This window comes from Artibeus jamaicensis, unplaced genomic scaffold (assembly GCF_021234435.1).
Source record: "Artibeus jamaicensis isolate MK-2021 breed Jamaican fruit bat unplaced genomic scaffold, CSHL_Jam_final contig_76, whole genome shotgun sequence".
Classification (NCBI taxonomy): Eukaryota; Metazoa; Chordata; class Mammalia; order Chiroptera; family Phyllostomidae; genus Artibeus; species Artibeus jamaicensis.
In genome coordinates this window covers 27,222,972-27,245,532 of record NW_026521954.1, presented here as the reverse complement: position 1 = coordinate 27,245,532, position 22,561 = coordinate 27,222,972, and the positions used below count along the sequence as shown (strand labels likewise).

Below are 22,561 nucleotides of genomic sequence, written 5' to 3'. Positions count from 1 at the left end.
ACTGCTCCCAAATACTTCCGGCTCCGGCCGAAGCCGGTGTGCCCCTCATGCCGGAAGCACACCCTCTGGCTCGATGGAGGGGCGTAGCTGGCTGGCACCTCCTCCTATTGGCTGCTGGCTCCCCGTGCGTCCCAACCACGCGCTGATTGGCCGCCCGCGCCAAACGTCGGTATTTGAATCGGTAGCGGGTGGACTGACTCCGGGACTCAGCGCCTTCTACTCCATCCTCGACTGCGCGCGGCGGCCGGCAGGTAAGGCAGCGGGCTCCGGGTCTGGGGCCTCCGTTCGAGGCTCTGGCCCCTCTGGCGGCAGGTGGGCGCCGCCCCTCCCCTTGGCTCCTCCTCTGTGGCTGCTGCTGGCACCGCCCCTCCTCCCCGAGCCCGCCGTCGCTTCTGTCCGCCAGTCTCCCGGGCTCCTCGGTCTTCTCCGCCGTCCTCCAGGACGGTTCATCTGTCGGGCGCGGACCTCGGGCCTCCACCTTGGTCCTCCGGGACCGCATCCAGTCTAAATTCTACACTAAGTTGCTACTGGCAAGGGCACGTCTCCGCCCCCAGCCCCCTGCCGACGCCCCTGGACCCGCCTCCTCACTTGGGGGCCCCTCCTGCTGGGAGCCCTACCCCACCCATCACCGGCTCCAGCTGCACCCGACGCGACACCTGGGCTCACGCGCTCCCCACCCACCGAAGCGAAGCGCAGAGGCAGCCTCTGCTCCCAAGCCCCTCCCGTGGTCCCTGTCTCAGGAGGAGCCCAGACTTAGGGAAGCCACCAACCCTGTGCTGCTCTCTCCCCAGGCAGGGCACTGCAGGAAGGGGCCGCTGCCCCTTTTACCCAGCTGCTCAGACCAGAAACCTGAGTCACCCTCGACTTGCCTTTCCTGCTTCAGCACTGAGCTTGGTGGCCTGCTGGCCAAGCCACGGCTGACCCCAGTTCCTGCTGCTGCAGGGGCCACCCACTCCCCGCCCCCACGCCCTCCAAGCCATCTTGTCCCACCCACCCCAAACTTTCTTTCCTGGAGCCCTTGTTCCCCCTGCCCCAGCCACCCTGGCCTTGCCCTTCCAGCCACAGCCCCCAGGGCCCCCACCCCCAGCAGGAGCCCTGGCGTCCCCCAGGCAGGTTGATGTCCGCCCAGTGCTCTGGCATCTTCTAGATTGAGAATGTGACCATGCCACATGGTCACTCTCAGCAGTGACCATGCCAAAGACTGGGAAGGAAGAATGTGCTGTCCTAGAGCCTTCTGGGCCTGACCAGAGGCCCCTGTGGTTTCAGAGACTTGGTTCTGATGTAGAAGCTCCTCAACTCCCCACCTACTCACCTTGCCCCTCACCGCTAGTTTCGCTCTCCAGCACTGCCTCTCTGTCCCCCAATGACTTGGCCACCACCTCCAGCCAAGGCCTGTGGGGTGGGGGGCGGGCTTTTTCCACCCCAGGTTTTCTCCCAGGCCAGCACTTACCTGTCCGCTGACTTTCACCCGCAGAGGTTTTGAGTGAGAATTCAGTCCTTCCCTCTCACTGATAGCTCCTCTAGCTGTTGTCCTGGGAGGTGCAGGCTCCCCAGCCCCGTGGAGGAGTCCCAGTCCCCTGAAGTAGGACAGGGACTGCCTGCCGAAGGACCCTGCCTGAGGCATGACCCTCCTTTCAGGGGCAACTCTCACTGTCACCTCTATTCCTCCGGACAGTGTAGCCCTCACAGTGACCCAAACCGTCTGCTCTTGCAGAATGAGTCTGCTGATCTTCAATGACGAAAATGTCACTGGTGACAAAAGTACAGAAAACTGTGACTTCCTGTTTTCACCACCGGAACTTAGCGGGAGGTCGCCTGTTCTCCGTGTGTCACAGAAGGAAAATGTGCCACCCAAGGGCACGGCCAAAGCTACGAAGGTGAGTGCAAGAGCGATCCTGTGTCGCACCTTTGGTCACCCTGGAATCTGCCTTCCTGGTGACTTCACTGAGCTGGCAAGGCTGAGCGGGGTATAGCCAGTGGAGTAGTGGGGACTTGAATTATTAAACAGGTGCTCTCCTCCTCCCTCCCCCACAGGTGACCTTTCAGACACCCCTGCGGGACCCACAGACACACAGGATCCTGAGTCCCAGCGTGAGCAGCAGGCCTGACACTGGTTCTGCTCTGGGTAACACCGCTGCATTAGAGAACTCTCGTCATCAAGTCTGGACCCGAAAAGAGAAGTAAGTGTCAGTGCTTTTGATGTCCTGCATTTTGTGACGTCTCTGACGGACTTGGCAGACAGTGGTGTGGTGCTCTCGGCCACCCCACTCGAGTTTCTTCTGGTTGGTACTCTGAGTCTGTGCAGGATGAGGCCCACCTTTCATTTCTCTTTCTTTCCCCTCCCTTCTCTAAAAATAAGTAAATATATTTTTTTAGTTGCTTTTTCTTTAAAAAAAATTTTTTTTAAGATTTTACTTATTTATCTTTAGAGGTGAAGGGAAGGAGAGAAATATCAATGTGTGGTTGCCTCTCCTGTGTCCCCTGCTGGGAACTGGCCTGCAACCCAGACGTGCCCTGACTGAGAATGGAACCTCGATCTTTTTGTTCGCAGGCCCGCACTCAATCCACTGAGCTACACCAGCCACGGCTAAGGATTTTTTTTTTAAAAAGACAATCCACTTGTGTTATTTTATTTAAGCGAATAACAGCAGTCATCAGTCACAGCAGTGACAGGAGACTCCTGCACTTCTACCCACCAGAGCGCCAGGCCCATGAGGCCAGGCGGTGTCTTGTCGGTGGCTGTGTCCCCAGCCCCTGGTCTCACTCCTGGGGGCTGCCTCCTGAATTGAACCAGCGACCTTTCGCTCTTGGGGACGACACCCAGCCCTGGGCCACAACAGCCAGGGCTGGGACTTTCTTTCTCTTTGGAAGAGATTTCAGGCGTTCGAGTAAAGCACCACTGATGGCCCCTTCGCCCAACTTGACCAAAACATCTAGGGGCCCCGTGCCCGGGGCCCTGCAGGGGCTCCTCGCACCTGGACCTGTCTCTCTCCCCAGGTCTCCTCGTTACTTTTCAACTTCACTTTGTACTTTTACTTTTGAAATTCAACTGAAAGAGATGAGAGCAACTCAGACGCTGTTCCCTTATAGCGACCCCAACTCAGAAGGGGGGCCTGGTGGCCCGGATGCTGCCTCCTGGCTTTGGGGGCCCCAGAGCAGAGGTGGGGGTGGTGGGAGAGGACCCAGCAAGGCACCCCGGGAGCTGCTGAGGGCAGTCCTCTGGCCCTGCCGCCCTCTCCTCAGTGCGGACACGGCCCTCGAGAGCCCTGACTGTCCCGACTACGGAGCTAGGGGTCCCGACCGGAAGGGTAGGAGGCTAGCACAGAAAACCTCACCTCCGAGTGTTTGTCTGTCATGCTTCCGCTGAGGCCTGCGTGTCTCCAGCTGGCTCGCCAGCAGTGACTTATGGGAACACACTCGTGAAAACATCCTGAGGACAGGGTTCACTGAACGTCCTTTTTTTTCTATCTTTAGCTAATGTTTTCAGTGTAGACAAAAATCTACTCACAAAGCCAGCAGGTTGGTTAGTGTTGACTAAGTGTGTTTCCAAAAGCCAACAGTTCACCAAGGAAGTGGACCCCCCAACGGCGGATGGGACTCCGCAGAACGGGGCGGTGGCGGGCGCCCACCCGCCTCCAGAGGGCGTGAGGCCAGCCGCTGAAGACAGGCACTCCGGCGGGCCTGCCGCCGCTCCCCAGACCCAGCCCGGCCTCTCGGGCTGTGCCCAGGCCACCGCAAGTCTTGGAAGCCAGACGGCATCTCCACAGGGCATGTCTGGCAGCCCTGGGCGAGGCTTGGAGGGAAACGTCAGTTCTGATTCCCTGGACAAAGCCCTTACGTCCGCCCCAGAAGTTGTAGAAGAGCCTGCCAAGGTCGTGTCCCCAGACAGAACCACAGGAGACCCCTCCAGCGGACCCCCGGCTTCCTCAGCTGGGGCCACTTTGCTCCCCGGTACTCATCCCAAAGTGGCCCTCAGAAAAGACCTCCTCACAGACCCGCCTGGGCCCCCCGCCAGCCCTGAGGACACCTCTGGCCCTGAGGACACTGCTCTGGTGGGCCCTCTGCAGGCTGGAGGGGCCGCGGCCCCAAGTCCTCAGAAGGAGGAGGCCAGTGGCCAAATGGACAGCTCACCCAGGAATGGGCCCGTAAGGCTAGAATCTGACTTTTCTGATGATGCCCCCAGCAAAATGCCACCTCCACCAAGGAAGCTGGGGAAGGGACCAGCAGCGACACAGGAAAAGGCCCCCACGGAGGTGGGTGAGGCTTCTGCTCCTCCTCCTCGGGGGTCGTACAGCCTGGACTGGGACAAGCTGGGTGACCCCGACTTCAACCCGTTTGGAGGCGGTGGAGAGGCCTGGCCCCCAGAACGCCCCCAGAGCAGGCCGGCGGGGCCTGCGGCTGCAGAGGACTCACCTCCAAGCCAGTGAGTGGGGGGTGGGGGGGACGGTGTTGCTAAGGCTGGTCCGTGGTGCATGCGGGAAGACCTGGGACCACAAATGCTGCTCACTCACCCCCAAGAGGGAGCCACAAAGCAGGGGGCTCTCGTGGAAGAGCAGGCCTGCACCCTGCTAGGTCCCCACTGCAGAGAGGAGCCTGGAGGGGAAACCAGGGCTTCGGAGCTGTCAGCGGCTGTGCAGGCAGTCCCCGAGGCCCCAGTCCCCGTGTGCATGCCCCTTGCGCTGCCCACCGCCCTAGGGACAGCCGCTCCCAGGCTGCCAAGCACTGGGTCCTAAGGGAAGCTTACCCAGTGCCCAGTACTCACTTGCATGCAGACCCCCTGACTGTCCCCAGCTGCCCCTGGGTCCTGGCATCCTGGCACTGCCCAGGGAGGCTGCCCTCATCCTCATTCAGCTTCTTGACCAGTTTTCTGGTAAAAAGGACAAATGAATCTCAGGGCCACTGTCCCCCGAGTGGAAAAGCCCTCGGAGCCTGCTTCCAAGGACTCCTCCTAGGCCAGGTGTTCTCACGGGAGTGGGCGGGCTTCGCCTGGCTCTCTGGGTGAAGGAGGTGCACAGGGCAGGTGTGGTTCAGGGCTGGGGGGGGGGGCACAGCCCCTGTTGACCTGGTCTCTTTAGGCAGGTGGCTCCAGCCTCCACAGAGGGCACGCCTGTGACACAGACTGCAGTGTGGACCTCGGGAGCGGCGGGCGAGGTACCAAGTGTGTGTGCATCTGAGTGTGAACTCGTCTCTGCACTGTGGTCACCGTTTGCACGTTGTAATAAAGCAGGGCGTGGCCATTGGTGACCGGGCGGGACACACCCCTGCCTCCACCCTCTTGTCCTGACGGGACCGGGCGAGGCTGGGGATCCCTGGGACCCTCGACTTTGTGAGGTGCTCAAACAGAGCCGTGCAGGTGACCGTCACCTCCCTTCCAGGAGGGCATCAAGACTTCTGCAGGGGCAGCGGCCACCCCCAGCAGTCCAGACCGCAAACCCCCAGCCTCGCCGGCAGCCCCAGCGGCCCCAGCTCTACAGGGGCCAGAGCCTGCCTCAGACCTGAGTGAGGAGCAGTTCCGAGACCCAGCCGAGGGTACGTTGCCCGGGGCTGTCACTTGTCCTCCCGCCATTGGCTCCGGGAGCAACATGTGCAGGCAGCTCAGCTCCCTGGCATCGGGGAGGCCCCCGTGCGGCAGCTGGATGGTGCCAGGGACGGCCAGGGTGCGAAGGGCTTCTGGGGGTGGCCATCGCCAGCGCATGCTGGGCAGCGTGCAGAGGCGTGAATGAGGCTGTTACGGTCACAAGCACGTGGACACCTGGGCCTCAGGGGTTGCTGGAGAAACACTGGTCAGTGGGCTAGGATCAGGGTCGTGGGCTCTGAGTCTGGCCTCGCTGAGCAGCCGCAAGTGCACAGAGCAACGCTTTGCTTGCCCGCCCTCCCCCGCTGAGCGTTGTGAGCACATGGGTGCGTCTCCTGTGTCTTCTGGGCGTCGGCACCGGCACCCACGCGGCTGTCTGACTTCCCACGGGCCCTTGGGGCCTCGCCGGCATGTGCTGCCTGGCTCCTCAGTTCCCACTGGCCCCATGGCCATGACGCGCTATCGGTGCTCGGAGAGGCGTTCCCTGGTGGCCCCAGCACGGCGGGCACCTTCGTGAGTCTCCGGAGAAGGTCTGCCTCACGCCCTCTCTGAGGCTGTCCCTGGGCTGTGTGCAGACTGGAGAGGGGGCCGGACCAGCTGCATGACGGGTAGCAGTCCCCTCACCCCGCAGGCGGGCTGCCTCTCCACCTGGTTCACGGTGGAGGCCTGGACTCGGACTGTGACGTCCGTGTCTGTTTTCCAACTGCCGTGGGCGTTTTTGGTGTTTAGTCTAAGAGATGGGCGCCCGAGGCCTGAAGATGTACCCTCACCTTCCTTCTGGGGACACTCTTGCTCCAGCTCTCTCGTGGCCTTTGGCCCATTTGGCACGGACTTCACTCACGGCCCGAGGTGCCCGGGTTCCCGAGCAGAGGCCAGGTTACTGGAAACGGAGGGGCTCTGCGGGGGGGCTGTCAGCAGCGGGTCTCACCCAGGGCGGCTTAGCCCCAGGGGCCCGATGGTCGGCACAGCCCCGCCCAGAGGCCTGACCCCAAGCACCAGTCCTGTGGGGCCAGACACCCCGACTGAAAGCCAAGGACCTCGGGTTCTGGTCCGGGTGGGCCTGGGCAGGTGGTGGTCGCTCGCAGTGGGCACAGTCGGCGTGCTGGGGGCGCTGGGCACACGCTCCGAGTACCGAGGGAGCTGCAGGCTGGCTCCGTGTCGTGGAGGAAGCGCCGTCGGTTGCGTGGGGCCCGGGGGCAGTGGCGGCTGACGTGCTCCCCTCAGTTCTAGGCACGGGGGCCGACGTGGACTACCTGGAGCAGTTTGGGACCACCCTGGTGAGTGCCTGCGCCCGCCGCAGCCGTCCTGGGGGGCGTCTGGGGGAGGGACGTTCACTAGAGCAGCCCGTGCCTCAGCTGCACCTGGGCAGCCACGGCCTTCAGCCTGCAAGGCCGGCGGCCCGGCCCCTCCCTGCTCGCATCCAGGGGCCTCCCAACGTGTGGCCGTCTCCCCGGCCCTCTGGTCGCTTCCCGCGCAGGGCCGTTGTCCTTGGGTGACCAGGACCCTGCCGACACTCCTGCCCCTTCAGTTTAAGGAGTCAGCCCTGAGGAAGCAGTCCTTGTACCTCAAGTTTGACCCGCTCCTGAGGGACAGTCCTCGCAGACCGGCCCCCCTGGCCCCCGACATGGGCAGGTGTGTCAGACGTCTGTGGGGGGGGGCTCGGGTGTCAGAGACGTCAGGTCCAAGGGGTGTCACAGCTCGGCTCCGAACGGCAGGCTTTGCACTGACACCCCTTGGGGGCAGGGGGGCCACCTCACATATGACTGGGAACAGGAAGGGTTGGGGCAGTGGCACGCAGCTGGGGACCAGGGACGACAGGCCCTGGGGGACCTGGGCCCACCCACTCTGGAGCAAAACGGCGTGTGCACTTCTGGTGTAGTTCCAGCGCGCAGGGCACCGCTGCCCCGTCCTCAGGGAGCCCGCCCGAGGCCAAACTGCTGGACCTTGACTTGCCGGGAGCGCAGGACCTGCCCGTGAGTGTGTCGCTCTTTGTCCTGCAGAGACTCACGGGTGGGAGGGCCCTGAGGGCTCAGGTCGGTGGCTTTGGGGGCTGCTCAGCCGTGCCTTGTCTCTGGTCGCTGCCTTGTTGTCCCGGAGCCTCCAACCCTTCTGCTGCCCCCCAGGTGCTAGGCCCACCGCCGTGTGTCCTTGGACCAGGGGCGCCCATCGTGGACGTGCTGCAGTACAGCCAGAGGGACCTGGAGGCAGCGGTGAGGACAGGCGCCGGGAGGGGGAGCTCGGGGTGCGGGCCGCCCTGGCGCCACTGCAGGGAGGGGACTGGGGGTGTGCACTGGGCAGGGGCCTTGGTGGGGTCACCCGGCTAGCAGGTGCTCCCAGGTGTCCCCACTGGCGACTGGGTTCCACCCTGGCCTAATGGCCCCATGTCCCTGCCCCGCTTCAAGTTGGCCCTGGGGCCAGTGGGGCCCCCGGAACACACCTGCCCTCAGGGGGAGCTTGATGGGCTCTGGCACATGACACCCCTGGGGCCTGAGCTCGCAGCAGCACCTGGTGGCCCGGCCTGCTGACGTCCAGCCGGTGAAGCACCGGGGTGTGGCTTGTGCAGGTGGAGGCGGTGCAGAAGGAGAATGTGCAGCTGAGGAGCCAGTGCAAGGAGCTGCAGGAGAAGAACCTGGAGATGGGGTGAGACCCGGGGCTGGGAGGTTGGCAGGGGCCCCAAAGAGCCGGCCGCGGTGTTCACACACTTCCGCCTCCTGCAGGAAGGTCATGGACGGGTTCGAGAGCATCGTGTACCAGGCGATGGGTGAGTGTGGCGCTTCTTCAGGGCAGCGTCTCCCCCTGGGCCCCCAGGCCCCGCGCCAGGACAGCAGTGGGGGCAGGGCCTGCTCTGCCGCCCCCCAACCTCGCGCTCCCCCCTTTTCAAGAGGAGGCTCAGAAACAGAAGGAACGGGCCAGAGCCGAGACCGAAAAGGCTCTGACAGAAAAGGACCAGCTGGCCTCAGACCTGAGCTCCCTGGAGAAGTCCTTCTCGGACCTCTTCAAGCGCTTTGAGAAGCAGAAGGAGGTGATCGAAGGCTACCGGACGGTAGGTGGGGCTGAGGCCTGGCTCTCCAGCGGGCAGGAGCTGGAGGAGGACCACGAGGTCCGGGGGGCGCCCTGGGTGGGGCTTACAAGAGTCACGCAGAAGGTGACCGGGCAAGGGACGGCTCTGGTGCCAGGCAGGGCCCCATAGGAGGTGACAGCAGCCAGAGGGGCCAAGGGTTGGACCTGGTATTCGGGGACGGGGAGGCCTGGGCTGTGTGTGGAGGGGCCTTTTCCAAGAGAAAACCAGGATGTGCCATTGCCCTGCTCACCTGAGACACGGCGGGACCTGCCCACGCCTGGCCCCAGGCCCACCCCCCGAGTGGAGGCCTGCCGGCCATGACACCCTCTCTCCCCAAAGAATGAAGAGTCCCTGAAGAAGTGTGTGGAGGGCTACATCGTCAGAGTCGAGAAGGAAGGCCAGAGGTACCAGGCACTGAAGGCCCATGCGGAGGAGAAACTACGGCTGTGAGTTCGGGCCCCTGCGGGCAGTGGGGGGGGGGGGCGCTGGGGGCGGGGAGCTCAGCCCACCTGGTGTGTGTGCAGGGCCAGCGAGGAGATCGCCCAGGTCCGGAGCAAGGCGCAGGCAGAGGCGCTGGCCTTCCAGGCGAGCTTGAGGAAGGAGCAGATGCGTGTGCACTCGCTGGAGAAGACCGTGGAGCAGAAGGTGGGGTGGGCCAGAGGCCCAGGGCGCGGGAGGGACCAGCCCCCTGGGTTTGGGTCCTGCCGGCTCCCAGGCCAGGCGGGCGCCACCAGGGCCCCCACAGCCCTGCCTGAGCCCTGGGAGACCCAGGGCTGGACATCTCTCTTCCAGACGAAGGAGAATGACGAACTGACTCGCATCTGCGACGACCTCATCTCCAAGATGGAGAAGATCTGATGACGGGGTTCCTGCTGTGCACCCCCAGCCTCCTGTCTGTCTGTCTGTCTGTCTGTCTGTCTGTTGGAAGTTTTTGTGTTCTTCTCTCCTCACTTCAGCTCCCTTTTAAACTAGATTGCTTTAAAAAGATTAAATAAAGTTTCCCTTGAGTTTATTGCTGCAGTCGCCTTGTCTTGATTAAAACCGAGGTTTCCAGCCGTGGCCACAGCTGCCGCCACCGCCGCCTGTGCCTCAGAGCTGCCAGCAGGGCGGCAGCCTGCTCTGTCCCTGAGCCCAGAGCCGAACCCAGTGGACTGGGTTCTCCGTGTGAAAAAGTTAGCAGGCAAGGGACGGTCAGCCCTGTGCAGCTCGGCGAGGCCACAGCCCGCGGGTGGTGTGCTCGCTGCTGTGTGGCTGAGGGTTAACACCTGCACCACCCGTCCAGTCCGTGGGGAAGGTCTGTGCCCCCCAGGGCTCACTGCAGACAGCTGGGTGCCACAGCTGAGACGGGCTCCCCAGCTCCGGTCTGCCTGCGGAGCCCTGACCAGAGTGGGTGTTCGAAGCTGGGGGCAGGGGCTCCCTCTGCAAGCTCCCACAGAACGGTCTCGGGACAGACACCAGGCCCCGTCCCCCAGCCCGCTCCAGAGGAGCGTGTCACACACTGGACACCGGGGCCCACAGGCCCCTCACACTGCCGTGTGGTTCAGGGGCTGGGATGCAGAGGGGCTGCATTGCAGAGTGGTGGTGGGGCCCCAGACGGGCGCAGTGGGAGTACGGCTGCCCCAGAAGCCCTTGGGCTCAGGGCAGAGGCTTGGCCTGCAGCCCCCAGACACAGATGGGCCCGGGCTGAAATACAGCCCTCTGCTCTGAGCCAGCTGGAGGGCACGGGGCTCCTGTGTGCTGACCCAGTGGGTACAGGTGGCTGAGGCTGCAATTCTAACCATTCCCAGGTGAGGCCCGGAGTGCTGGGCCACAGAGCTCCTCGTGCTCCCGGCACAGGTGCAGGGAGTGAGCACCACCCGGGGCAGCTAAGGCAGTGCTCCAGCTCAGGCCTGGGGGGAAAGCCCGCAAAGGGGTATTTTCTCTGGTCAGTGGTGCAGGGGCCAGGGGTGCATTCCCCACACAGAACCACAGCCAAGTCCTGCCCAGTCAGATCTCCCTCCAGGGCCTGAGGGTGGGCAGCAGCAACATGCCTGCCCACCACCAGGGGGCGCTGCCAGCCGTGGGCCATCATGCAGGGTCCCCAAAGCACCTGCTGGTAGCATCCTGACTTGGGAGCTGTAGGGCAGCCCTCTGGCTTCCGAGCGTGTGCCCAGGGCCCCACAGGTGGAGGGCACCTTTGTTCTCAGCACATTGGAGGGCGGGGACCCAGGGGACACGCTTGCCCCTGCTCCCCACGGACCCCAGGGCTCTGGCCCTGACATCTGCTTGTCCCTGTGACAGCTTGTCTGGCCTCCTGGGACCCCTGATGCCCTTTCCAGTGAAGCCGCTGGAGGTCCTTGTACAACCGGTTGCACACATCCCTCCTGTGGTCAAGGGCCCACCTGCAGTGGCTCCGGCACCAGGTGTGAGTACGGAGCCCATAGGCCGGGCCAGCCCGACGCTGCCCCAGGCCAGAACTTCTCTGCTTCGCGCCACCCGGGGGGGGGCTCCCCCTCCACCCAAACCAGCTGCAGCGGCTGGTGAAGTTCTGCCTCAGCAGAATGCTGCCCCTCCCAGCAGCAGCCCCAGTGGCCCACCTGGCCCTCTGGCCTCCCTGCTCAGGGACCTCATCTGCTGGTGTCCTGCTCAGCAGGTTTGTGGGGTTGCGGCCCCCGGAAGGCACCCCTCCTAGAGCAGACACGATGCCTTCCACTTCACCCAGCCCCAGGGCGCTCGCCAGCTGCAGGGGTGTGGGCAGTGGGTGTGGGCCCCCCAATCCAGGCCAGAACCCCCCGCAAGTCCTGCTACTCAGAACAGGGTTCTGTCCTCTCCTCACCATGCTGGGCCCCTCCCTCAACAGGCAGCCCCCAACCCAAAACTGTGACTCCTTCCATATATGCCCCACCCTGTATCAGCCCCACCCCTGGCACCCTTTCCAACAGCCCCTGGACAAGAACCTCCCTCCCATGCACAGGGACCCCATCCTCACCTCCATTCCTAGACACAAATGGGGTGCACTCCACCTGGGAGGAGCTCCGAGGCCGAGAAGCCCCCTGGGGCTGGCCAAAGCTCACTTCACAGACCAGGAAATGGACCAGTGACCACTGGCTGGGCAGAGGCGGGGCAGGGCGCCTGGGGTCGGGGTGAGGGCGGACAATGGGCCAGTGGGGCCTGCAGCCCCAGGGCCCCGAGAGCTGCCCACGTGGCCTCGGGCCGCCCTTCTGCTGCACAGTCGGGGCTGCTCTGAAGGGGCCTGGAGGGGTACCCTCGTAACCCGTCTCTGCCTGCCTGGCCTCTCCAGCCACTCCGAAAACTGCCCAGTGCCCTGTCCCCTGCCAGGGCCTCTGAACCAGACCCCGGGACTCTGCCTGGACAAGGCCACAGGCCGCTGGGCATCATCCCGGCCCGGGAGCCTCTCTGGACAAAGGGGCCTTGTGCAGCTGAATGGATGTTTATCCTGGAGCCTGAGTTAACTCAGGGCTGCGAGGCCAGGCGGGGGCCCCTGGCACTGGCCTGCCGAGGGTAAACATGACCCGCGCCGGGCCTTCGGAAGCCTGGACTCTTGTACCCTGTGTCTCCTGCACCGCGACACACCAGCGGCATGTGGCCTCCTGCCAGGGGGAAGCTGTCCTGGGGCCCACCTCCGGGTGCCCATCTCTAAGCAGTGCTACCATGTGGACAGAGCACCCAGGGTCTGCCCCCCAGGCCCACCCTCCTGGAGCACAGGAGGTGCAGTGTCGCCAACCCCTGCCCCCCCGTGTGGTGGGCCTGGGGGCAAGTCCCGGGGACCCAGATCAAGACCCCGCAGCATGGCTGAATTTCTGCTTCCCCCCAAACTCTTGTGTTGAAACTTCGAGCCAAGGGGACAGAGTGTGGAGCTGAGTGGGGTGGGGCGAGGCCATGAGCCAAACCCCTGGGGGATTTGTGCCCGGGGAGAGGAGGCCGAGAGCCTCCCTTCGCTGTGTGAGGTCAGTAACCAGCTGTGGTGGGAAGCAGCCCGCACCAGAAACTGAACTGACGGCCACTCTGACCGAGGACGTCCAGCCTCCAGCACCGTGCAAAGTATATCTGCTGTATGTCAGATATAGTATGTCTGCTGTCTGTGGAGTTTCGTTACAGCAGTAGGTGCCTCCTGAGAGGGCCACAGAGTCAGTCACAGTGACCCACTGCCCACCTGTCCGTGGCTGGTGGCCCGCAGGGGCTCCAGCCTCAGCAGAGAAGCCCGGGCCTGTGGAAACCACTGTCCCCACGCCCTGAGAGGGTCCGTCTGGGGCGGAGTGCCTGCTGGCATCTCCCCGTGTCCCCTCCAGCCGGGCCCTCCCTCCACGTGCGGCCCATGTGTGCCCAGGGCGCTGGGAACACGTCCCTGGTGTTTATATGCATGATGGCCCACTCTGGAAGCAGGAGTGCACTCGGGGACAGCCGCCCACCGCCACAGCTGCTGGGGCTGGAAGAGGCCAGAGAGCAGGGTCTCAACTCAGCCCAGGCTCCTGGGGACACTGTTAGGGCCGGTGTGGGCATCCTGGCTCCTAACGGTCTCCCATCACCAGTCCCCGGACCCCAAGACCCCTGTGCTGCCCTGGCCCCAGCTCTCCTGACCCCCAAGACCCCCCCACCCCCCCCCACCCCGCCTCCCCTCAAATTCTGAGGCCCCAAGTTGCTGGGGCTGAGCAGACTTTGCTGAGCTGGGAGGCCTGCAGGGGGCGCCAATGGGCCAGCCAGAGCCTCTGGCCCCTCAGCCACCACCTCCGGAAGGCCCAGCTGAGACTCCTGCATGGGGTGGGGGTGTCTCCCAGACTGCTGTGCTGGAGAGTGGGGGGACGGCCTCCACCCCAAGCCCATGGGCGGCAGGCGTGCCGAGTGGGTGGGCGGGGCCCAGGGTCTGGGCAAGCCGAGGGTGGGACAGGGTCTGTGGCCAGGTCTGGTCTGGGCACCCCCCTCAGGCCCAGTCCTCATCCACAATGTTCTGGGCCACCCCTGGTGGAGTGGACACTGCACCCCGGCCCCGTGAAGCACCAGCCGGAACTTTTTCGGGAGTGGGCAGGACCCTCAGGCGGCCCGTGGCCTGGCCCTGGCCCCAAGCCAGGTGGGTCGCAGGCGTTCGTAGAGTGAGGGGTGGGTGTGTGGCCCCAGCGGCCCCAGGCCCGCTGGCTCTAGGGCATCACGCCCCCTGCAGACAGCAGGTGGGATGTGAACGAACATTTCTGACATTTCTGAACGAGTGTATGAATGAACGAGTGGGCCAGGCTGTGCACATCATGGAGGCGGCCATGTCCCCTCGCCCGCATCCCCTTCTCGTGTTCCAACGCCCACTCCTCAGCTCCGCAGGGGATGACAAGACCCGCGCTGGGCTGGGTTCCCAGGCCAAGCCCCTCTGCAGGGGTGCAGAGTGGGGCAGGAGGGACTGTGGGGGAGGGCTGTGTGTTTGTTTGTTTGTTTAATCCTCAGCTGAGGACTTTTTTTCATTGCTTTTCAGAGAGAGAGGAAGAGAGAGGGAGAAACATCAGTCAGTGGCCTCCTGCAGGCAGGCGGACCTGGGATGAAACCCGTGGCCTTTCAGTGACACAGTGGCGCTCCCGCCAGCTGAGCCGCCCGACCAGGGTGCTGTGCGTTTATTTTTGACGGGACAGCGTGTGAGGCGCTCAGCCCGGCCAGCCCAGGGCACAGGGTCCACCTGGGGGTGACTCTGGCCTGGGCCTGCCTAGTGTGCGTCCACTCTGAAGTCTGGAGGAGCCTGCTCGGGGGCCCTTCGGCAGGAGCCACTGTGTGGCCTGAACCCCAAGGGGCCATCTGCAGGGCGAGCCTTTACCGTACGGGGAGATGGAGGGCACAGCCGGCCCGAGGGGCCCAGCAGAGGGCGCCGGTTCCCCGTGTGCCCTGGGAGAGGGGATTCCGGGGCAGCGCCTGCGGACAGAACAAGGACAGCCAGGGGCAACCCTGGAGGTGGCTTCTCCCTCCTGGCCTCCGGGGCCCAGCAGCGACAAGGCTGAGAGCGTCCACCGGGGTGTCTCATCAGCAGAGCTGCCTCCCCAAGGCAGTTGGGGTGGGGGGCAGCGAGGGCAGGGCCCTTAGCTCTGGTGGAGCCCACCCAGCCTTCACCAGCCCACCAGGGAGCAGGACCCCGAGGCTCTGGGGCTGCTCTCACACTGGGCCCTTTGCTCCCGCATGTGAGGACACGAGTGGGGAGCCTTCCCCGCTCCAAGCCCCGGGGGAGCCCGGCTGTGGCGGCGGTGGCTGGGGGCTGACAGGGAAGGCAGAAACAATCAAATCCAGAGCATGTCTGGAGGCGGCGGGGCAGGGGCGGTGAAGAGTGGGGCACCTGCACCTTGGGGGGCTCCAGGTGCCCCTCTAGCCAGTGTCCCCTGACCCCCACACCACACAGGAAGGGTCGCCCACCTCTGCTCAGCACCTAGGCTGGGGCACTCAGTCCCACCGTGCCAGCCAGGCAGGGGCTCCGGGGAGCCCAACATGTTCAGGGCCAGAGCAGTAATGAGCAGGGGCTTTGGGCCTGGGTGGTCTGACCCCCACCCCAGGAGGGGCCGGCCCCTCCACGCCAGCGAGGCCTGGCATGCAGTACTGGCAGCCCCCTCCCCAGCTGGCCAGCCCTGCCCCTGCTCTGGGGCCCAGGCAACCCTTCACCCTGCCTGTGTCACACAGACCCTCAGGGACCGATGGCCCCCAGGCCCCTCTGGATCTGGAAAGCAGCCTCCCACTGGGCCCAGTGCCACCCCCGCAGCTGGGCCCAGCCTCGGCCGAGGCTGGGCCGTCCTGTGCCCAGCACTGGGCGGGCTGGCCAGGGGTGGGGGCGGGTGCAGCTCTGGGGGGGCCTTCGGAAATCAGAAACACGTGGCCAGGCCGGGCCAGCATTGCTGTGTCCCCGCGTCCACCCTCAGAAAGCTCACCCACGGAGCTGGACCAGGCACCCGGCCGGGGCCCAGGCGGCAGGGGTCTGCTGGGAACCTCCTGCCCTCTCTACTTTCCCACCAAGGACAGGCCGTTGGTCCCAGGCCCTTCACCGCCCAGCTCGGCTTGCTTGCTTTGTCTGCCTAGAGGCTCATGACTTTGCACCCAGCCTTGTTGGTTGAAGGTGGACCTTTGGAGCCGAGTCAGAATTGCCCACAGGGAGGCACCTCCAGCTCCAGGAGCCCAGCATCCAGAGGACCTGGGTCTCCAGGGTCAAAGACACACAGTCCCCAGCCACTGGGAGCCCAGCCCTTCCTGAGCCCTGGTCAGTGACTTGGCCACACTCCAGCCAGGAGTTGGGTGCTGGGTCCATTCCCTGCGAGAGCACCCAGCCCCTAAGCGCTGCCTCCAGAGCTGTGGGTCCAGCGTCTGGGCCCCAGGCTGCCACGGAGTCCAGCACTGCAGACCGGGCGGCACCGCTCACCTGCTGTTCCTCTCTGTGGGCGACCCCTGCAAGCCAGCCCAGCTGGGCGGGGCAACCTGGAAGAAGGGGCTCCTGAGCTGGGCTCTGCAGGGGCAGCGGCTCGGCCAGGCCGGGGCCTCTCTGTTCACAGCAGCCAGTCTCTAGGGGCTGGCCGTGCTCCCCCCAACCCCCGGAAGACCCCACCCTGCGGAGGGCCACTCGGGCCAGGCGAGTGCGGGCCAGACCTGCGCCCGCCCGGACGTGCCCCGGTGCCGCTCCCCCCGGGAGCGTCCCCGAGCCAGGTGCTGGCTTGCCTGCGGGCAGCGTGATCTCATCCCTCAGTCGGCAGGGCGGGCCCTGGCGACATCCCACCCCACAGGCGACGTGACTTGCCCGAGGTCCCAGACATCCTGGTGGCTCCCCACCCTGCCCGTCCGTCCCCCTCCTCTGTGCCCTGGAAGAGCCCGGGGGCTCCTGAGCCCGCCTGTCCTCACTTGGACAGTGACAACTGGGGAGCCGAGGGCAGTGGGCCCAGCCCAGGCTTGGTGGCCCTGGAGGCCGAAGCCGGATGTGCCAGGAGCAGGGGCACAGGGCTGGGCCCGACTCTGCACTTCGGGGCCTGCCTCTCACCAAGCAGGAAGCGCTGGGCTCTCCCCTCGGGCCACTGGCCAGGCCTCCTCGGCGTCTGGGAACCCCCCCCCCCACGCTAAGGAGGCAGGAATGCGCCCTTGCCCCAGCCCAGGCTTGCCTGGCCCCAGATGCCCCACCAACCCAGCCTGACAACACCCCCCCACCCCGCCCGCCCCCGCTCCCAGTTGGGAGAGGCTGGCTTCCTGGAGGAGGTGCCGGGGCCTCCCAGAGGCCAAACTGGAGGGGAGGCTGGTGGGCCAGGACTCAGGGCAGGACCTTACCTTGGGCCACAGGGGAGGTGCAGGGAGATGGGGGCCAGATGACCTGGCTTTGGAGCCCCAGCCAGGGGGCCCCTACAGTCAGGCTCCACACCCCATCTTCACACTGAAGACCCCAGACCCCAGAACCAAGGCCCCTCTCTTCCACCAGAGCGGGGACCAGGTGGGGATTGCGTGGGGGGGGGAGGCCTGGGCACCCCCGCACCTGGGTGGGAAACCTGGCCTGGGACCCGGGTCCAGAAACTCGATGGGTCCCTGGGGGGCTGAGTGTGGGGTGAAGGGTTCTGAAGGGTGGATGGCCGGATGGCGACCTTTGGGGCCTGTCCTGCTGGGGAGCTGGGGGCCCCTGAGTCTGGGATGTGGGCACCACAGCCGAGTGGGGGGTGTGCTGGGAGTCCAAGAGCCAGCAGCCACCAGGCTCTGGGGGGTGACCGTCCCTAGGGACCAAGGAGCTCAGAACCACCACTTGCTCAGGTGGGGTGGGTGATGCGGCCCCACCTACGCCAGGGGTGCGCCACCATCCCCCTGCCCCCTAAGAACCTGCTGGAGCAGAGGCAGTTCACCTGGCCAAGTCCCACTGGCTGTCCCCAGGGGGTGACCTGGGCAGGGAGGACCTGAGGCCCCACTGCAGGGAGCAGGCTGCTGCTTGAGCTCGGGTGGGAGTGGGTCCAGCAAGCTGAGAGGAGCAGGAAGGCTCCCTGGATGAGGAGGCAGCGGCCTGCCCAGAGCCACCGGCACCTTCCCCCGGGGCCACCGCTCCGAGGCTCCGGTGAGCTGTCCTCATCGGAACCCAGGAGCCCTTGGTTTGGCAGAGGTTTCTGGGCAGGAGGGGCTGGCTTCGGCCCCTCATACCCAAGCCTGTCCTGAGCCCACATGCTTCTTGGGGGGCCAGGATGACCCTTCGACCTCACAACTGGGGCCCATGGCAGCATCAGCACCAGGTGACAGGCCTGGAGGGTAAAGAACCAGGGAAGGACGGGCACCAGGGAGGAGGGGCCGGGAGCAGTGCTGCCCGCCACTCAGGCTCAGGGGGCCCTGCGGGAGGACAGACTGCTGGGGACAGGGCCACACCCAGGGCCTGGGAGAAACCAATGCGGAGGGTGCCACCCCCCACCCCATGCTCCCGACGTGAACAGGGCCCCTGGGGACAAGAGGCAGCGGGCCCAGCGAAGCCATCCAGGCCTCTGAGGCCCTGGCAGCTTTGAAGCGGCCCCAGAGGGGGGCAGGCGGGGATCGGACGCGCCCCATGCCAGCGTCAGCGCGATCAGTTTCAAAACCAGCCTGGATTCTGCCCCAGCCGAGGAGGGAGCGTAAAGACCCAATATATTTTAATTATATCTTTGAGGGCCACAGCGCAATCATTTCCAGATGGGGGCCCTGCTGCCGGCCTCTCCGTGCTGCGCCTGGGGAGGGGGAGCAGGGGCCAGGCCCCCTTGGGGGCGATGGGGGCCCTGTGGCCCAGGGCTCGCTGCCCAGCCCACGCTGGGACCAGAGTGGCTGTTACTGGCTGTGGTTCCCATTCTGCAGACGGGAGCCTGAGGCCCAGTCCTGCCCTTCCCAGCAGGAAGGACCCCGGGGCGGCCGACTCAGACCCTGTAGCAGAGGCCTGCGGGGGCCATAGGAGCCAGTGTGTCAGGGCTGTGGGCCACTTGCCCAGGCCCCAGGCCAGGAGCCGGCCTGACCCACTCACACGGCCCCGGAAAGCCATCTCCACGGGGAAGGGTCGGGCCTTCGCTGTCCTGGCTCCGGGTGAGTGGGGCTGGTCCTGGGCCTTCCGAGTCCCCACCACTGCCTGAGACCCAGGGGTGGGCAGCGTCCTGCAGGCCCTTTGGCTCCCTCCAGGCAGGAAAGCGCCCTGAGGCCCAGCAGCCTTCCCAGGCCCCAAGCGAGAACCGGGGCCCAGTGAGGACGGAGGTGGCCGCAGCCTGGCCTGGGGCACTGCTTGGACCTGAGGTCCTGGTGCTGCCCGCCGGGCAGTCCCAGCCCCAGGGTGCACAGGGCAGGCTGCAGAGAAAGGTCGCTGGGCGGTCAGTGACGGGCGCTTCGGAAGCTGGCCTGCTGCTAACGAGATTTGCCCGTCAGCTTTCCTGGCTCTGGCGTCTGCCGGGGCCGTGCTCTCCACGGCCGGCTGCGACCCCCACCCCAGCTCTGCCCAGCCTGAGTGGGCAGGGCATGCGCAGGCCCTGGCTCCTCGCGTGGCCGTCAGAAGGTGGGGGTGTGGCAGGAACCTGGAGAAGCAGAGACTCCATCTCCGCCCAAGCGCCAGCCTGGGAGGAGCAAGTGGGCAAGTTGGCACAGGGCGCGGGGACAGCAGCTGCCAGGGTGTTGGTGGCCGGGGGCCAGGGTGACCTTGGTGACCAGCTCGGCGAGGCTGTGGGGTGAGCAGCGGCCCTGCCCGCTTGTGGAGCCTGGTTCACGGGCTGCTTCCGCCCCCAGGCAGGCCCTGCTCACGGGGGTCTGCGGGCGGGGTGCGTGGGGACGCTGGGCCCTCGCCAGGCCTGTCTGGTCACTGCCGCACCAGGCTGGCCATGCAGGTGGTGCGCTGTCCCTTTTCATACCTGAAAACGCAAAGACCAGGCCCCCACCAGCTCTCAGCCCCGGGGCCTGGCCCCTGACGGCCACTCTCAAAGCCGCCCCAGGTGTGGGGGAGCCGGTGAAGGAAAGGCCGCAGAGTCAGGGGTCGCAGTGCGTGGGTGGTGGGTGGAAAATGAGTTGGTGCAGGCGGAGGGGAGGGAGCACCTGCTGGGGACTCCCGGGTCCTCCGGGACTCCCGAGGCTGCACCGCGGGGTCCTGGGGCTGCTACACGGACACGGACACGGGGTGGGGCTCGGGGTGGAGGCAGGCCAGGCACGGCTGAGGTGGAGCTGGGAAAAGGGGCGCCAACCAGGACAACACAGCTCCGCCACCCAGGGCCTGGGTCGGGGCCCGGGACAGCGCGAGTCTCGGGTGGAAGCCCCTGGGATGGGAAGTGGGGTCCCGCCTCGCTGATCCCACCCACGTCCCCTCCCCTCAGCGAGCCTTCCTGTGCCGGCTCTGGGCATCCCAGCCAAGCCCCGTTCCCCCCACCACCCACAGCAGCCTCCTGGGGAGAAGGGGGCCCTGCGATCCCCACCGGCTGCTCCTCCTGTGGCTGCTGGGCCGGGGGCCCACCGGCCTTTCCACCCCTGGATGGGGCTGGGGGCTTGGACAGAAGGACAGGCTGGGCCATCTGGCAGGGCGGCCGCGGTGTCTCCTCCCCCCCTCAGCGGGGCTCGGCCCTCCCCAGCACCCCACCCTGCCCTCCTTCCCCCCAGCAGAGATAACGGGTGAGGAGGCAGAGATAAACCTCTCCTCTGCCCCGGGCCCTCATTGCCCGCAAATCCCAGGAAGTTCCCGCCCCATCCTGAAACCCCATCTGGAGCCTGGCTCCAGCGAGAGCGGGCAGCAACCCCGCCCATCCGGGCCTCCGGGCCTCGTCACCCTACAGGAGGCCCCAGCCTGCCGTGCCCAAGGGCGGCACACCCACCTCAAGGATGACAGGACTGAGGGGTCCAGGCCCCCGGGGTCTCCCCTTGAGCATTTGCTCTGACATGGGGAAAGTCCCCTAGGGGCGCCCACTCCTCAGAGGCCAAAGCAGGGGTGCAGTCCTTCCGTGACCCGGGCCCCGAAGGACCGGGCAGCTGGCAGGTCCCGAGGTGCTGGGTCTATGCTCCCCTTGCCTCAGACACCCCGCCCCCAGGGCCCCCCGAGTCTGGGCTCTTCCTCTGAAGGGCTGTGCACGCCCGCCCCGCGGCCCAGTCCTACAGACCAGAGCCCCTGTGGGAGGTGGGACTGGCCGAGCCTGCCCACCCCAAGGAGGGGGCCCCAGGGGACTTGGGAGGCACACTGGGAGCAGCCAGGAAGGTGACTGGGGGCACAGCGGTCTCTGGCTGCCTCCCCCTGAGTGAGGCGGCCCACCTGGCCCGGCCCTGGGGCCCAAGGCCACAGCTCCAGCTCACACTTGAGCTCTGGCAGCAAGGTGGGGCCAGGAGAAGGGTCACATGACGGGGGCGTGGGGATGTGCCAGTGTCCCTCCGGCCACCGGAGCAGACGAGCACACAGAGGAAGAGGGGCCCTGGCTGTGGTCACCTGCGGGCGGGAGCAAGGCCGGCAGGGCGTCACGGACACCTAAGTAGCAGAGGCCACGTGGTGGGTGGCAGTGCCGAAGAGGGGGATGCCCCTGACCGAGGCGGGGCCTCGCCCCTGGCCCAGAGCGGGAGGCCATGGTGTTGGCCATGGCATTGGCAGGAGTGGCCCTTGGTGGGCCTGGGGGCTTGCGTGGCGCCGTCCGGCAGATGACTTAATCGCAGGCGGGCTTTGTCCCCCGAGCCCGCTGGGCCTAGATCCTCCGCCAGCCCTGCCATTCGCCCCCGCCCCCACCCCCACCCAGCTCCTAGCAACTGGCAGCCGAGCGTGGGCAAATTGGAGGAGGGCCGGGGGCGCACTGCGGGCCTGGGAACAGCACGGGGGTGGCCCTGGGCGCGGCTGGGCACGCTGCCCCAACCGGACCTGGGGGACGGCTGCCCCGCAGGGCCACACCAGCCCCCCAGGAGGGCACCTTGGGAGGGGCTTCGGGCTGGCACCCTGGCAGAGGAGGCGCCGGGGCTGGGGCTGGGTGGGCTGCGTCCCCGCTCTCCTCCCGGGCTCCCACAGGCGATGCTGTCGCAGCTTTAGAAAGGGAGACAAAGGCCCGGGAGGCCCGGGCGGGCGGGACACAGGCCGGAGATGGGGTTTTAATGACCCAACTATGGCGCGGCAGCGAGGAAGCTCGTTAACCCTGTCGGGCCCTCGCGCTGGGGACGCCCGCCGCCTGCTGGGCCCCCACCACTGACCCCAAGAGGCCGGGAACAAAGTTAAAATCTCTCCAAAGAGAGTCCCTGACACCCCTACCAGGGAGCCTGTCTGTGGCCGGTGTCCTGCCAAAGGTGCCGAGGTGAGGGCTCAGACAGGCCAGACACAAGCCCAGAACCCTCTGCACTTAGCCCTCTGCTCCCAGGACTGGCCGGCCCCTGACCTCCGAGGAGGAGTAGCTGCCGCCTGCCCCGTGGGAACCTGCTCTCCCACTGGAAGCCCCTCTCCCCCCTCTCGTGGGAGCGGGGTAGGGGGCCTCCAGCCTGGGGCCCTGTGCAGCTCATGCCAAACAGTCCTGGAGTCTCCTGGCCCCTCCTGCCTCAGTTTCCCCAGCCCTGAGATCGGCGTGTGGTGGGGAGGAGGCTGTCTGAGTGACGGGACCAGTCTGCCCGGGTCCCAGGTCAGGGCCCTGGTGGGAGGAGATCTGTGGGGGCCCCAACAGCCCCACGATCCGTCCGTGTCTACTCCCCCAGCCCCTGAGGCAGCATCACCCCCATGCCCCACCGCCTCTGACTGCCTCCTGCCCGTGTCTGCCATCGGCTGTGCCTTTGGCCTTGCTTCCTGCCCTTGGCCAGCCCCTGGGGGACCTGAGCCTTGTTTTCCTGGAGGGAAGGTGTCCAGGGACCTAGGGCAGAAGTGAGGCAGCAGATGGAAGTTTCCAGTCCAAGTCACACCGGACAACCCACAAGAGCTCCCGAGGTGCTCCCTGTGGGGCACCCAGAGGGGGCCTGAGGCCCAGACAGAGCCGGTCTCTCCCAGCTGCCAGGTCCCTGTGCAGAGAACCCACTTCCTGGGCCCGAGC

The 22,561-nt window shown here is 66.0% G+C and overlaps 1 protein-coding gene across 1 annotated transcript; it reads left to right on the top strand.

Annotated features, from left to right (window-relative positions):
* The first annotated feature begins 165 nt into the window (after nt 1–165).
* TACC3 (transforming acidic coiled-coil containing protein 3) lies at nt 166–9,648 on the top strand. Its single transcript, XM_053672357.1, has 16 exons — nt 166–251; nt 1,715–1,877; nt 2,035–2,180; nt 3,554–4,423; nt 5,076–5,151; nt 5,376–5,529; nt 6,800–6,852; nt 7,104–7,207; nt 7,455–7,548; nt 7,699–7,785; nt 8,139–8,215; nt 8,293–8,336; nt 8,458–8,618; nt 8,976–9,082; nt 9,161–9,281; nt 9,429–9,648. The coding sequence occupies exons 2-16, from the start codon at nt 1,716–1,718 to the stop codon at nt 9,492–9,494; spliced, it is 2,322 nt and encodes a 773-aa protein (XP_053528332.1). The 5' UTR covers nt 166–251; nt 1,715; the 3' UTR covers nt 9,495–9,648.
* The last annotated feature ends 12,913 nt before the right edge of the window (nt 9,649–22,561 follow it).

Coding starts and splice junctions, on each gene's coding strand:
- TACC3 (XM_053672357.1), top strand. CDS start 1,716: ATGAGTCTGCTGATCTTCAATGACGAAAATGTCACTGGTGACAAAAGT. Junction 1,878..2,034: donor GCACGGCCAAAGCTACGAAG/GTGAGTGCAAGA, acceptor CCTCCCCCACAG/GTGACCTTTCAGACACCCCT. Junction 9,083..9,160: donor GCGGAGGAGAAACTACGGCT/GTGAGTTCGGGC, acceptor GTGTGTGTGCAG/GGCCAGCGAGGAGATCGCCC.